This window comes from Symphalangus syndactylus, chromosome 9 (assembly GCF_028878055.3).
Source record: "Symphalangus syndactylus isolate Jambi chromosome 9, NHGRI_mSymSyn1-v2.1_pri, whole genome shotgun sequence".
NCBI classification, from domain to species: Eukaryota; Metazoa; Chordata; class Mammalia; order Primates; family Hylobatidae; genus Symphalangus; species Symphalangus syndactylus.
In genome coordinates, this window is record NC_072431.2 from 97,898,378 (window position 1) to 97,911,646 (window position 13,269).

General features: G+C 41.1%; 1 protein-coding gene across 6 annotated transcripts in view; it reads right to left on the reverse strand.

Moving 5' to 3' along the window:
• AVL9 (AVL9 cell migration associated) overlaps positions 1-13,269 on the reverse strand; it is an 83,870-nt gene that overhangs the window by 45,996 nt on the left and 24,605 nt on the right. The window contains exon 1 of one of the 6 annotated variants that reach the window (XM_055293470.2): positions 6,054-6,349. The exons of 4 other annotated variants lie outside the window; for them this stretch is intronic. In XM_055293470.2, the coding sequence (XP_055149445.1) occupies positions 6,054-6,116 (63 nt within the window). In that variant the 5' untranslated portion in view covers positions 6,117-6,349. Of the gene's footprint in view, positions 1-6,053; positions 6,350-13,269 lie in introns of those variants that run through there. One more of the 6 variants, XM_063609695.1, reaches the window with a different exon arrangement.

The window sequence follows — 13,269 nt, forward strand, 5'->3', positions numbered from 1 at the left end:
CAAAACTGTTTATTAAAACTCCTTTCTGGCCGGGTGTAGTGGCTCACGCCTGTAATTCCAGCACTTTGGGGGACCGAGGCAGGCAGATCACGAGGTCAGGAGATCAAGACCATCCTGGCCAAAATGGTGAAACTCTGTCTCTACTAACAATACAAAAAATATTAGCTGGGTGTAGTGGCACGTGCCTGTAGTCCCAGCTACTCAGGAGGCTGAGGCAGGAGAATCGCTTGAACTCAGGTGGTGGTCCAGGTTGCAGTGAGCCGAGATGGCGCCACTGCACTCCAGCCTGGGTGACAGAGAGACTCTGTCTTAAAAAAAAAAAATACTCCTTTCTAATGGATATATATTATTTCATTGTTTTAATATCAATCCTCTATTGTTGTGTTTTTCTAGTTTTTTAAAACATTATACTACTGCAAACTGTTCAGAATATTCAAATGTGATATAATTAAAAATACATATATTTGGTCTTTGTCCCTCATTCCTGGAACAAAACTCCTAACATCCCTGGAATTTCCTGAGTAATAGGAGCATCTTTTGTTATTCATAATAAGCCCCAATTAATCATATTTGAGTTTATGCTAAGGTGACTCTAGTGGTAGGAGGACCTACATACGTTCAGGACAGGGGCTGATCACCAGAAAGACCAAGCCTTGATTAAAGGGATGGAACTTTCAGCCCTACCCCTTGACCTCCCAGGAATGGTGTTAGAGATTGAGTTCTATCACCAATGGCCAATGGTTTAGTCAATCATGCCTATGTAATGAAACCTCCATAAAAACCCCTAAACAATGGGATTCAGTGAGTTCCTGGGTTGTTGAACATATCAAAGTGCTGGGAGGGCAGCATGCTAAAGATGGCATGGAAACTCTCTGACCCACCAACCAACACCTTGCCTTATTCATCTCTTCCATCTGGTTGTTCCTGAATAGCGTCCTTTAATAATAAACCAGTGAATGCAAGCAAAGAGTTTTCCTGAGTTTTATGAGTCATTCTGGCAAATTGTCAAACCTCAGAGAAGGTTATGGGAAGCCCTGAATTGGTAGCAAAGTCAGACAGAGGTGGGGTGGCCTGGGGACCCAGGACTTGTGATTGGTGCCTGAAGTGAGGGCAGTTTTGTGGGACTGAGTGAGCCCTTAGAGAGTTTGATGTTAACTGAGTAATGTCACAATATGACTGAATTGTAGAATGCCCAGTTGCTATCTGATAATCCCTAATTATTAGAGATTAAGCATGAAAAAAAAAGATTATTTCCAAATTGATGGTATACTTAAATTGTATATTTTTCATGTTTTAAATACTGACTGAATACTCTGTCCCCTTTCTATATATCCAAATTAATCCACAGACACAAAATTTCATGGCACAGAGGCTAAAGAGGAATTCTCTTGGAAGTTAACGTAAGACTCTTAAATACTCAGTTGAATCAAGACAACTTAAATAGTAATGCCAATTAAACTAACCAGCACCACAGAAGTGACGGTAAGCGTAGTAGGCTGCCTCACTGCACAGCTCCAGGGAGAACCACAGACATTGTCATTTACATGAATGGCTGTCCCTGCAATTGTGTCGTGAAGTACATAGAGCTGTACATGGCAGCCCTAAGTATATGTAAAAAACCACAGACAAAAACCAATGTTAAGTACCCAGATATATCAGTCCTCACACTGCTATGAAAAAACACCTGAGACTGGGTAATTCATAAAGGAAAGAGGTTTAATTAACTCACAGTTCTGTATTGCTAGGGAGGAAACCTCAGGAAACTTATAATCATGGCGGAAGTCAAAGGAGAAGCAGGCACCTTCTTCACAGGGCAGCGGAATGGAGTGAGTGCAAGCAGGGGAAATGCCAGATATTTATAAAACCATCAGATCTCGTGAGATTCATTCACTATCAAGAGAAAAGCATGGAGGAAACTGCCCCCATGATCCACTTACCTCTACCTGCTCCTGTCACTGACACGTGGGGATTATGCGGAATATAATTCAAGATGAGATTCTGGGTGGGGACACAGCCAAACCATATCACCAGAAATTGAGAAACACTTATTCTCATCCAGTAGGGTTATTATTAAATAGTGAAATTTAATGGCCCCAAATCTAAATCAAATTTGGGGATCAAAATAGAGTCTGCCAAGATAAATTTAACAGTTTATTTGAGCAAAGAACAATTCACCAGTCACGCAACCCTCAGAACAAGAAGTTGAGAGAGCTCATTTCCGCAATGTGGGTAGTGAGTATTTTTGGATGGGTAAAAGGCTGAAGAAAGCAGAAATGAGGAACAAAAAGTAAATTAGTAGTTTCAAAGTTACTTTCCTTGTAAGGGTTAAAGCAGAGGAGACTCCGTTACCATGCCAGCTAAAACTGGCCTGTTTGGGAATTTGACTTTTATTTCTCTCTCTCCTGATTTCTCAGGTCAGATAACTTAGATTGGTGACATCGAACTTTAGCAGGAGGGACCTCTAACTTGGTTTGGTCTGTTGGAGCTGGTGCAGGAGCTCAGTGGAAACCAATGGTCTCCTATAGATTTTATTTACATTTCCATAAGGGGGAGGGAGCCAACTGTAGAGTTCAGGACATGACACCCCAAAATATGTCTGTAGGGCACCAGTATATGCCATTCCAAATATGCCTCTTTGGCACAGGATTACTTTAAACTGATTATTTTGGGAAACAGACACAGGAGAAGCTCTGAAAACAGTAAAAGTTATATTTTTGTAAGAGAAATTTATTTTATAAAGAATATCTACATTTGTAAGAGTGTCTTCTTTTCTGTACCAGGAAGAGAAGGATGACTAAATCACTGGAAACTTTCATTTATTTGTTTATTTTGAGACAGGATCTGGCTCTGTTTCCCAGGCTGGAGTGCGCTGATGTGATCTTGGCTCACTGCAACCTCCACCTTCCAGTTTCAAGCGATTCTCCTGCCTCAGCCTCCCGAGTAGCTGGGATTACAGGTGTCTGCCACTACGCCTGGCTAATTTTTATTTTTTTCAGCAGAGATGAGGTTTTCACCATGTTGGCCAGGCTGGTCTCGAACTCCTGACCTCAAGTGATCCACCTGCCTCGGCCTCCCTAAGTACTGGGATTAAAGGCCTAAATCACTGGAAACTTGTTATCAACACAAAAAGCACAAATTCAATCTGCATAACAAATCTCACCTTTGTTTACCCTGCACTTCTTCACCAAGTAGTCTTAATAGAGAATGAGGGTTGTCTGGCCTACACTCTTCATTCTTTGTGTTGGGGAATGAAGTGTGTAAGTCTGAAGTTAAAGCCACCTCTTTGAGATCTACTCTTGAGATTTTCTCATTTCTGAGTTATCTCCCATGTATTCACAAGGTAATCATGTTAATAAACTTCTGTTTGCTTTTCTCTTAAAAAAAAAAAACCAAAAAAAAGGTGTCTGGTAGGGTATTAATACATACAATGCATAACAAATGTATCAAATATCCCCAGAAAGGCTGCTACTAAATCACGCAAATTTCAAATATGTCTCTGTATGTAACCAGTATTCATGTGGCCAAATCTATTTTGCTTCTAATTTTTAGATTTACAAGATTACCAAGGGAGAAGAGGAGGGAAAAATAAGACAATGGCTGATTTCTAAAAAGTAAAAGCTGACTCTGATCACAAGGAATAAAAAAGCAATTTTTCTAAATGCTAAATGAACTATGCAAGAAAGGGTGACATGTTTGTCCTCCAGTAATAAAAATTACCATCCTTTGTCATAGTTTATAAACCAAATTGGTGTCCTCTAGTCAGATTCCATTTACTTTGTCCTCAGAAAAAAAGACTGAGAAAGCAAGAAAAACTACAAAAACAAAACAATAACATAGTACCCTAGTGTGAACTCTGAGTACTTCAGGAATACCCTCTGTTCACTTTTTAACAATGCACTATGTTCCACTGCCAGAGAACCATACGGCAAATAGAAGCCACACTGCCACACTATTAGCACACACATTAACCATATCCATGGACCCTACGTATATCAACGGCTTACAGAAGGAAGGAGAGTGCTTCACAACTGCTCTGCCTCTTTGCTTCCTTTCTCGGTATCTCAGAGATTTTTTCTTTTCACTCAGAAGCACAAAGTATTTATTTTCTTAATAGTCATAACATTTTAGGCAGCAAAGTCAAAGCTCTGTCATGTTTTCCCCTTAAAACAAAAGAAAACGAAAAAGCCCTGGGCATCAGACATGTTTTCTTCTCAGTTATGGTTTCTTTCTCATATCTCTTGAAAAGTCAATACTACAAAGCAATTGGCATTTATTCCTCACTCGACTACAAACCTGGCAACAAATCACTGTATTTGTCAAGTGTGGATTTGAAACAGCTTCGCTTTACACTCCTATATCTCAATATGACAACATTTTCATGACTGCACTAGATGTTCAGAAATATAAAGTATATACTGCAGAGGTAAAACGGTACTTTTGAGACTTACCAATTAAAAGTAAGATTTTTTATTTTTTATTTTTTTTTGAGACACAGTCTGGCTCTGTCGCCCAGTCTGGAGTGCAGTGGCATGCTCTTGGCTCACAGAAACTTTCACCTCCTGGGTTTAGGCGATTCTCCTGCCTCAGCCTCCTGAGTAGCTTGGTTTACAGGCACCTGCCACCACAGCCAGCCAATTTTTGTATTTTTAGTAGAGACGGGGTTTCAGCATGTTGGCCAGGCTGGTCTTGAACTCCTGACCTCAAGTAATCCGCCCGCCTCAGCCTCCCACAGTGCTGGGATTACAGGCATGAGCCACCGTACCCGGCCTTGTTCAGTTTTTAAGAGACAGGCTCTTGCTCTGTCACTCAAGCTTTTGTGCACTGGTGTGATCAGGGCTCACTGCAGCCTCGGCCTCCTGTGCTCAAGTGGTCCTCCCACTCCAGCCTGAGTAGCTGGGACAACAGGCATGCACCACTGCACCCAGTTAATTATTTTATTTTTTGTTGCCCAGACTGCTCTCAAACACCTAGGCTCAAGCAATCTTCCCACCCTGGCCTGCCAAAGGGCTGGGATTACAAGCATGTGTCACTGAGCCCATCAAGAAGTTTGTTTTTAAATTAAATGGAAATAAGTATCTTAGTTTAAAGCATGTACTTTTGTACATTCAAGTGAATAAAGGCTGTTATCTTCTATTTTTTCCCTAGAATTAAAGAGCTATTATTTCACATTCCTTAAGTTGGAGTACTTGGATTATGAGCATGAAAATAGATAATGTGTATTTTAATTTTAATGTAGAAATTGTTATGAGAATCCCACCACAGTGAAACAGAATATCAAGACTCTATTATATAAAATAATATGACATTTTGCTTGTGTCAACACATATTGATAAGGATGGAGGTATATTCTAGGCAGAAAAGGGTGGGTCCGTAATAAAACCCCACCTTGAAGTGGAAAAGCCTGAAACCCGTGGCCCAAAGTGAGAACTTGTTTTTCCACTCGAATATTGCCTTTCATTAAACTATCCATGGCCTGCCCAGCCCCCATCCTGTGCCTATAAAAACCCCAGACTCAGCTAGCAGAGAGATGCAGCTGGATGTCAGGGACTACGGCTGGACACTGGAGAGAAGTGGCCTGACATGTTCATAAGGACAGCTTGATGGCGTTAACTTTGGAAAAGAATCTGGTCGGAGATGACTGGACTTCAGGGGAAGCTTACCTACCTGCCCCATCTCTTTTTCAGCTCCCCTTTCCACTGAGAGCCACTTTCATTGGCAATAAAATCCCCTGCATTTACCATCCTTCAATTCGTTCAAGTGACCTCATTTTTCCTGGATGCCAGACAAGAGCTTGGGAGCCACGAGTGTGGATACAAAAGGCGGTCACACTGCCCTGGTGGAGGACAGCTGCCTCATGCGAAAAGGCAGAGAGCCCACTGCTCTGTTAACACTTAAGCTGTTTGCAGATGGAAGAGTGAAATGAACACTGTAACACAACCTCTGGGGCTTTGGGGGTCACAAGCACCCCCACCTAGACGCTGCTGCAGGGCCTGCACAGAGTTTGCTCCTGCCAGTGCCCAAAAGCGCTCGCTTTGGCTCCTGTACCCACTCACCTGTGCATTCCCTCCACGAGGGGTGGAATGCGGTGAGTCTGAGTGAGTGGAGTTTGATCCCATCAGCTTTGAAGCAGCCAGTCAGCTCCAGTGCTCGTGCATGCCAGTTCCCACCTCATTCGCTCGTGTGCTCCCTCTTGGGAGGAGTTGAGAATGGTGGCCTGAGTAAAGGAGGTACCCCTGTTGTAAGTCCCGCAAAGGAGTCAGGGAAACATCCTGCTTCAATATTAAGGAAGCTGATTTTCACACTAATGGTACTTGAGGCACTAACATTAAGACATTATCATTCTGTTTTTCCACTTTAAAGTCATTGGAACGTTATATGAATATACATGTTAATGAACATGTATGTGAACATGTATATTCATGTTCATTAACATGTATATTCATATAAAGGTCATTAATATGTAACTGCATATACACAGCAAACTGAAGTAAGATTTGATAAAATAGAAAAAGAAAAAGAAAACTTATCTGAGGAATGCAAGCCCCTTTAAATTAGCAGGCCCAGAAGTCATTCCCCCTTGAGCTAAATAATTACTGCTTAAAGCCACTTGCTATGCAAGCTCTAGACTGAGACCAAGTAGCCAAAAAATGCTTTATACCCTATAGTTCAACAATGTATAGGCAATCATTAACTAATGCCATTTCTGTAAGCCAATGAGAATTCCTGAAGAAGAACTTTTGTAATTGTCCCTGCCCCTCATTTGTCTTTCTTTAAAACTTGAGCTTCTCTTGTTCTCTGGAGTACTCCCCAAGGCAAACTGGAAATGTGTCCTGGACTGCAGTCCTCAACTTCTGTTCTTAAATAAACTCTCTCTTTTTTTTTAATAGACGGAGTCCGGCTCTGTCACCCAGGCTGGAGTGCAGTGGCATGATCTTGGCTCATTGCAACCTCCGCCTCCTGGGTTCAAGCAATTTTCATGGCTCAGCCTCCTGAGTAGCCAGGACAGGACCACAGGCACATGCCACCATGCCCAGCTAATTTTTATGTATTTTTATTAATAGCAGAGATGGGGTTTTACCATGTTAGTGAGGCTGGTCTCGAACTCCTGACCTCAAGTGATCTGCCTGCCTTGGCCTCCCAAAGTGCTGGCATTATAGGTGTGAGCCACCGTGCCTGGCCAAATAAATTCTCTTTTAAACAACATTCTGACTTTTGATTATTTTAGGTTGATAGAATCATGTTTGTTTAAAAGAAATATTTCTTCTAAAAAGGAAAAATCTTTACATATGAATAGCAAAATTGAGAACTCTACTAAGTATTAATCTCTACCCGATATGAGAATAAATAGCTTTGTTATAAGGATCTGGCATTCATTGAAACGTATTTGCAGATACACAGCTTACAAAATCAGAAATGCCCTCAGATATGGCATTAATACAATATGATTTGTGTTTCTGACAAATAATTTCCAGTAATACCAGATTTGTTTTGAAGAGCTACTTTATGTAAAGCTAGACAGCATCAAATACATTTACTAGTTATGAGTGAACTCTCACTTAAAACATAGTTATGAAGGATCTTAAATGTATTTGACTTTGACTTGATCTTTTATATTGAAGAAATCTGGAACTCCTATATTACCCTAAGTTTCAAGTTAAAACACATACCTTGGTCATGTAGCACAAATGTGTATAACTATGTGGAAAAAAATCCCAACTTTTATAAACTTAAATCCAAGAATTTAAAAAAATCTTTTAAAATAGAATGCTTGTTGTCTTATTTGTCATAACCAAAAGCTGGGAACCCATATGTCCATTAATAGGATAATGGATAAATCCCTCAAGGTCTATATATATAATGAAATACAGCAATTACCAATACAAACAACATGGACCAATCTCAGACATAATACTAAGAGAAAAAAGACACAAAAGAGACAGCATGGGTCAAAACATCGTTACTCTTGAGTGGGAACTGGATAGGAAGGGGTGCATAAGGACATCTTCTAAAGCACTGGAATTGTTCTGTTTTGATCTGGATATTTGTTACATACACGTATGTAAAAATTAATTGAACTGCATTACGTTTCATGCACTTGTTTATAAGTTACACCTCAATTTAAGAAAATGCTTAAAAATATATGAAGATGAAGTGTTCAAATGCATGGGCCTTTGAAACTGAATAAGCATTGAGTTCCAGTCCTAGCTTGCTACTTAGCTATGTAACCTAGAACAAGTCACTTGTCATCGCTTAACTTTAACTTCAATTTCCTTATCTATAAAGAAGGCTAATAAATCCTTGCTTTTTCTAAATGAAATTTAAGGGAAATAACTGGTTTGGACTGAGCTATAGGGTGTATTAGGACTAACAAACCAGACCAAACCAGAATGGAGTCACTTATTCTAGGTGCCATGTACTTCACAAACTGTACTTTGAAACCAGTTTCCCCCTAAAACCAGGAGATTTACAGCAACCAATCAGAAGGGGCCCAGTTTACCTGAGCAGGCATGATAGGGGAGTCCCCTCTGTTTTAACCCTATAGGTAACTTTTAAATGACCAATCTGCCCTTTGTTGTTTCTGCTTTCTTCAACCATTTCCTGCCTACAAAGCCAGCCTCTTCTGCTCAGCTCATCAGAGTGCCTTTCCTAAATCTTAAATGAGAGGCATCCCATTCATGGATTGCTAATGAAAGTCAATTAGATCTTTAAAGTAAATCTGATAAAATACTGTTTTTAGTAGTTTGTGGTAAAGAATAAATGATATCAGGCACACAACTAACACAATGCTTAGTATATGACAAACTTTTTTTTGTTTTTTGAGATGGAGTCTCGCTCTGTTGCCCAGGCTGGAGTGCAGTGGCGCCATCTGGGCTCACTGCAAGCTCCGCTCCCTGGGTTCACGCCATTCTCCTGCCTCAGCCTCCCGAGTAGCTGGGACTACAGGCACCCGCCACCACGCCCGGCTAATTTTTTGTATTTTTACTAGAAATGGAGTTTCACCATGTTAGCCAGGATGGTCTCGATCTCCTGACCTCATGATCTGCCCGCCTCGGCCTCCCAAAGTGCTGGGATTACAGGCGTGAGCCACCGCTTCAGCCTATGATAAACATTTAATAAACAGCAGCTATTATTATTAACATCTTTGACTTATCAGAAAGATATCTAATCCAGAAGCAGTTTCTTTTCTGAAAAAAAGAGTAGTACCAAGGGAGCCTCAGCGGACAAGCAGGAGCCCTATGCCGAGCCTCTGGACAAAATGGTCTAGGTGACCACTCAGGGTTGGTGAAGGGGGCCTGTACCCCATCAAGGGGCTACAGTACTTCAGACAGGTTTCATCCCACCTGGGTTGCCAGAATTGTTACTGAGCAAAAGGGGCTCTCTCCTCAGTGAGTTAGAAGCTGTAAACCAAAAAGTATCTGAGACAAGAGACAAATCTCAATTTAATAAGTTTATTTTGCAAGGTTAAGGATGCACCCATGACAACCTCAGGAGGTCCTGAGGACACACGCCCAAGGTGGTTGGGCCCCAGCTTGCTTTTATACATTTTAGGGAGACATAATACATCAATCAATACATGTTAAGGTTTACATTGGCTTAGCCTAGAAAAGCGAGACAACTCGAAGGCGTGGGTGGGGTAGGGGTAGGTGTCAGGGTGGGTGGTGTTTCCAGGTCATAGGTAGATTTAAACAGTTTCTGACTGGGAATGGTTCAGTTATGCATAGAAAGGAATGTCTGGGTGAAGACAAGCAGTTGTGGAGACCTAGGTTTATCATGCAGATGAAGCCTCCAATTATCAGGCTTTAGAGAGAATAGAATGTAAATGTTTATCAGATTTAAGGTCTGTGTTGATGTTGGTATAATGAGGCATGTCCTACCCCAACTCCCCCATTTCTCATCACGGCCTGAACCAGTCTCTCAGGTTAAATTTTACAGTACCCTGGCCAAGGAGGGAGTCTATTCAGATGATTGTGGGAGGTGGGTAGGTGGGTGGGTGGAACACACTTTGAATTTTATTTTTGGTATACATTCTCCCACTTCTGGCCAAGATTTGCCAGAGGCAACATCAATGGCCACCAAATTTTAATTCTGTCCCACAGTGTTGCTGGTGTGGCATAGTTGCCTGCCCTGGGCCCATCCTGTCCGTCGGTGGGACTCTCTATGGTCAAGGGTGTTAGAGTCAAAAAGACTTACAGCCAACTAACTGTTCTAGGTCAGACTGGGTGGACATGGCCAGGCATTCATTACCCCTTAAAATTATTTTTTTTAAGTAGAAAGCCAACAATCAAAAAAACCAAAGGCGAAGTTACAAAACTGACTTATTTTTAACTTGTATGCATTGAGCTACTGTAGTCTCGGTTTTACAGACTCACAGCAATTGGCTATACAAAACATAAGCACTGTCTTGAAAAGTTTTTAAAACACATATAGAACTATCTGCACTTCTCATAACTGAGGGTATTAACCCAGCAGGCTTTGTCACAAGTTATCTTTATCCTATCAGTAATTGAACTCTTTCGGGCACCATTATTTTCATTAGCATAGGGGTAGCTTCAGTAACTGTTTTAATTCTACAGGAAGCAGGAAATTATTTATGGCTGAAGTGGATGGAAAGGTGCCACACAATAGCTCAGGAGGTAAAATCCCTTGTTTTATCAGCTGTTTAGGCATCTTTGTACCCATCCTTGATTTGGAAGGTCTGACCTTGACCTAATTCTATCCCTCACAACCAGCCTTACAATCCCACATGTCCACTTCTCCTGTGATAGTCCTTGGGCCTAGAGGGAGGGTGTTTGCAGTTTTGAGACAGCCAAGTAAAAAGGGGTCCCCCGCGAATATCCAACTGGCCTGCACACTGGGAGGATGGGATGGAACCTCAGGAAATTTGTGCCATTTGCAGTGGGGAGGAGCCTGGCCTCTCTTGTTCCTGTGTGGTAACCTGGAATTCAATCTGTGAGGTGGGAAAACTGCTATCGGGACTCTCTTTTGCTTTGCTGAGGGTTCCTGTTTCCCTTTTTTTTCCTTTCACCCAACAAACCCTGTCCTACTCACCCTACAATGTGTATGAAACCACTGGGACTCCTTTGAAAAAATGTCTTCTTTTTTCTTTTTCCTCCTCTATCCTCTTCACAGACAGAAACAGGATGCCTCCCCAGGATGCACCCTCCAAACTGGGAAGGGTTAATTTCCCAAACCTTAAACTTGTTAGCTTAGCATTGGGCTTAGGGGAAGGGAACCCAGAAGCCGGACATGCTGACAAAAGGGTAAGTTTTCTTTTAGCCAGTCAGGTTTTGGGCCCCTCTCCCTGTGCAAACTGGTTTATAAAAGGCCTCAGGATTTTTGAGAGGTCCTTACCCTTCGCCACTTATTTCGTTTTGATACATGTTTTCTAATAACCCGGTTTGTCTCTTCTTGCCTTCAGACCATCACACTCCAAGTGGTTATGAACTGGAGCCTTGGATGACGGCCCCTTTTGCTAGGGACCCTTAGATTGGTCTCTGAAGGAGATCTGACTGCCATTTTCCCAAAACAGCACCTCCTGTCAGCAGGAAGCAGTTAAGATTGGTCTTAGTCCTTATTCTTATCCTTCTAATGGCAGTTAGATGTATTTCTTTAGAAGGGTGAATGAGACTAAGTAAAAAGGGGTCCCTGGAGAATCTCTGACTGGCCTATGCACCAGGAGGACAGGATGGAGCCTCAGGAAGTTCATGCCGTTTGCAGAGGGGAGAAGCCTGGCCTCTCCTGTTCCTGTGTGGTAACCTAGGTTTCAATCTGTGAGTTAGGAAACCTGCTAGCAGTACTCTCTCAATTTGCTGAGGGTTCCTGTTTCCCTTTTCCCTGTTTTTTCCCTTTTCACTCAATAAACCCTGCCCTACTCACCCTACAATGTATCCGCATGCCTAAATTATCTGGGTTTTGTGACAAAAACCAGTTTTTTTTTTTTCCCCCAAAAAACAGTTTTAGTAGCAGGGCATTTGCAGTAAAAAACAAATCAGGCCCAGTGGGATGCCGAAGGAGGGAGACTGGTTTGGTTTCCTTGAAAGTAAAACAAGGAGAAATAAATAACATTAATATTTTGACAATAAAAAGATTATTTGTGTGTCAGAACAGAAAAATAAACCTATTCCATTAGGGCACCAACTAAAGATATGAAAAAATTATAATCTTATAATCTGGTACTCTCTAGAGATTATTGTAGCCAAAATATAATTCATGATTCAATCTGCACTCAAAAAAACAAAAGTTAGGGGTGAAATCTAGTATAAAGCGTTACATTTTTCCTTTGAAACAATTTCTCTCTAGCCCTCCTTTTCTATTAAAAATTATAGTAAGACCAATTTGTGTGCAAAATAAGTTCTAAGCTTATTATAGTTTGTCTGATGATTTACATAAAGTGTAGCAAGAATTCATTGACTATATAGGCTCTTCTTAAGTTGGCTTTGTTGGAACTTTACCTAAAAATATGCTATTCTAGTGAAAGTCTTGGTAAAATAACCAGTGTCTCCAACTGTTTTGTTCTAAAAGACTCTTACTAAACTTATGCAAACAACTATACTGTCATAACATCACAATCTGAATTTTGGAGAACTCAGAAATGTAATTTTGCTTACAAAAATATACTTCACCCAAATGTTCTAAACTAGAAATAAAGGAAAAATAAATTTTTTTTGACCCTTCTTTAGCCAGAGCAGCAGCCTTCCAAACAAGGTATTTGTTTACCTTTGAATTGCCATTCACAAGCCAAACAGCTCATGAGAACCATCAGGCACTGTAGAATCTAGCAGCCCCTCACACAGTTAGAAACAGTCCTAGGGTAAAAAGAAGCTCCCTGCTCATGAGTATTGTCCTCCTTGAACATCCAGGTAGCAAGATCTATGTAAACCACTTTTATTTTACCATGGAACTCTTGGGCACCATTATTTCCATTAGCATAGGGGTGGCTTCAGTTAACATTCCGTAGCAAGACAGTACATGCCCCTCAAGTGGAAATTCTCTAGTCCAGTAGTTATTACTGGGAAGTACTCACGGTCTTTTGCCATAAGCCCCAATAAATGCTCCACAAAAGGCTATGAAGTGGAGGATTTGTCCCAACTAGCAATCCAGCTTCTACCCCATATTTTGTGGGCTAAGGCAATCTTACTAGTTCCCATTTAGTGTGTCCACTTAACATTTCTCAAAGAGCAGATTTACATGCCTTCAGTTTTATAGCACTAGATAGGGGAAACATCCCTCAGTTAGATATAATACCCATTTTCTTTTCTCTCTGTGTGT